Source organism: Nicotiana sylvestris, chromosome 9, assembly GCF_000393655.2.
Source record: "Nicotiana sylvestris chromosome 9, ASM39365v2, whole genome shotgun sequence".
Classification (NCBI taxonomy): Eukaryota; Viridiplantae; Streptophyta; class Magnoliopsida; order Solanales; family Solanaceae; genus Nicotiana; species Nicotiana sylvestris.
In genome coordinates this window covers 22,162,351-22,164,872 of record NC_091065.1, presented here as the reverse complement: position 1 = coordinate 22,164,872, position 2,522 = coordinate 22,162,351, and the positions used below count along the sequence as shown (strand labels likewise).

Sequence of the window (2,522 nt, the reverse complement as noted above, 5' to 3'; positions counted from 1 at the left end):
CGTTATGTAACGACGAATTCAACGATACGATACAATAAAATTCAAGTAAAAATCAAAATAAATATTGTATTTAAAGTAACAATACGATACGATACAATGAGTAACAACCATCCAAACAAGCTGTTAAACTTGCACTAGTTTACAATCCCCGTAAATAAACTCACATATTTTTCGTTTTAAGCACTTCAACTTAACTCCCGTTTGGATTAGCTGGAAAAAAGTAGTTTTTAAGCACATGTGCTTAAAAGCAGCTTTTAAGTGCTGAAACTTATTTTATAAATAAGCAGTTACCTATTTGGATAAAAGTGTTGAAGCTTAAAAAAAGTTGTTGAAGTGTTTGGTAAACAAGTGCTGGTAAGAACTTTTTCTGTTAAAAAGACAGAAATATCCTTTAAATGTTAACATTATAAAAGAAGCTAATTACTACAATATATATGATTCATAAGAAATGCAAACAAAAAATAATTTATATTTTAATTTAAATAATTACTTAAGATAATTTTTTTTTATTTGTTTGCCAAGAAAATAAAAAGAATAGTTTTGCTTTGTATATATCTGCATGAGAATCTAATTGATCAATTGTTTTTTTTTCTTCCCTTGGCTCAGAAAGTGTTGCGACAGAAGTCAATCACAAACTTAAAAAGCCATCTTATACATCAAGCTAATCAAATTGAAGTTATACACTGATTTCTCAAATTATATAAAAAGTTAGGTCATTATATGCATATTTCAAGAGAACGAAACAAAATAACATTTCTCAATTGGAATGTAAAATAATAAATATTAGTGTTTTAAAAGATTCATACAACTACAAGTATCAAGCTTCACAAATTTCATTAGCAATCAAATCGCGAAGACCCATCCAAACAAGATCATTTTGCTCTTCCACATTTTTCACATTTATATTGTTATTAGCTCTCAAAGATGTACCAACATCAGGATCAACAGATGGAACATATCTCTCATTCTCAACTGCTCGGAATGCATCATCCATATTGCATTTCTTTCTAATATAGTTATGAATGGCCATAGTAGCAAGTATGATGTCTCTTTGAGTGTCAATGTGATAGAAAGGCATGTCTCGCAAAATAGACCATCTTGCTTTCCAAACCCCAAATGGGCGCTCTACAATATTTCTACAAGAAGAATGTAAATAGTTAAATTTTTCAATTCGCCCTCTTGGTTCTCGCAATTGTCTTATTGCACCGCGGCGGAATTGTGCTAGGTGATATCTCACATTATCTCCTTTGTATGGAGGCATATATCCCGTCATGTGAGGATATCCTGCATCAACTAGATAATACTTATTTCCAATTGGACGTGGAAAGTTAAGTTCCGGTCTACGAAGGGCTTCACCAAATATATGTCTATCGTGCGCTGCTCCTTCCCACCCAGCCAATGCAAATGTAAAACATATATTAAAATCTACGACAGCAAAAATATTTTGAGTCGGATAACCTTTACGGCCAATATATGGTATCTCTTGACCTTGCGGTAATCTTGATTTAATATGTGTGCCATCAAGTGCTCCAATACAATCCTACATACATTTACAAGTATAAATTCAACTTAAGTTAGTAATACTTATAAAAGTTAACTTATAAGATTAATAAAAAAATAATTATGTAAAAATATTGCTTACTCTAAAGAAAGGGAGATATCGACCATTACATGGCTTGTGAGCTCCTGTACCATCATTATAATTTTGATGTGGTCTAATTATATCTCTTGCAAGCTCACAAACGGCCTTTAAGACACTATGAAAGTGTCTATGAATTGTTTCTCCTGAATGTTGAAAGATTTCCTGTATCAATCGATTTCCAGCTCCATGTGCACAAGTCATCAAGAACATGCCTAGCATCTCGTGTATAGACATTCCACGTGTGGGTTTAAGCCCATACTTTTCAGTTAAGTCATTCGATAGATCAACAAATACCGACTTCCTCAGTCGAAAATTTTCATAACAACGAGTCTCGTTTCCTCTTAATATCTCTTGAATAAATACATTTCCAGAGCGATCAGATGTACGACAATGTTCCTTGCATAGGTATTTTTCGTAATACATCAAAATCAATTTACCTGCAATTTAACATAAGGCCGTCCATTCCTTCTCATCTTGCTCCCTCTGTATCTCATCCAGTTTTTCTTCATCTTCATCATCTGATGAATAACTTGGATAAGGATCTACTATGCCACTAGAGTCCGAACTCTTCATTTTACTGAAAATGAAAACATAAAGTTTAGCAATATGCTTTCTAAATAGTACTGAAGAGGCTTTCAAACATATGCTTTCTTCAGTTCTTCTTTATGTACTGAAGAGGCCTTCAAACATAAAGTTTACCAAAGCTTAACAATAGAAGCAATATAAGCTTACCACAAACAGAACCAAATTGAAGTTTAACAATATAAGCTTAACAATAGAACCAAGGCTTTCAAACATAAAGTTTACCACAAACAAAAGCTTTAATTTAATAAAAGTTTAGTGATACAATCCCAATGTCTAAACAAGAAGCAATATAAAG

At 32.4% G+C, this 2,522-nt stretch overlaps 1 protein-coding gene across 1 annotated transcript; it reads right to left on the bottom strand.

The window, feature by feature from the left end:
- Window positions 1-817: 817 nt before the first annotated feature.
- LOC104213811 (uncharacterized) lies at window positions 818-2,065 on the bottom strand. Its single transcript, XM_009763357.1, has 2 exons — window positions 1,643-2,065; window positions 818-1,540 (listed from the first exon to the last, which is right to left on the bottom strand). Exons 1-2 carry the CDS (start codon window positions 2,063-2,065, stop codon window positions 818-820), a joined length of 1,146 nt encoding a protein of 381 aa, XP_009761659.1.
- Between the last annotated feature and the right edge of the window lie 457 nt (window positions 2,066-2,522).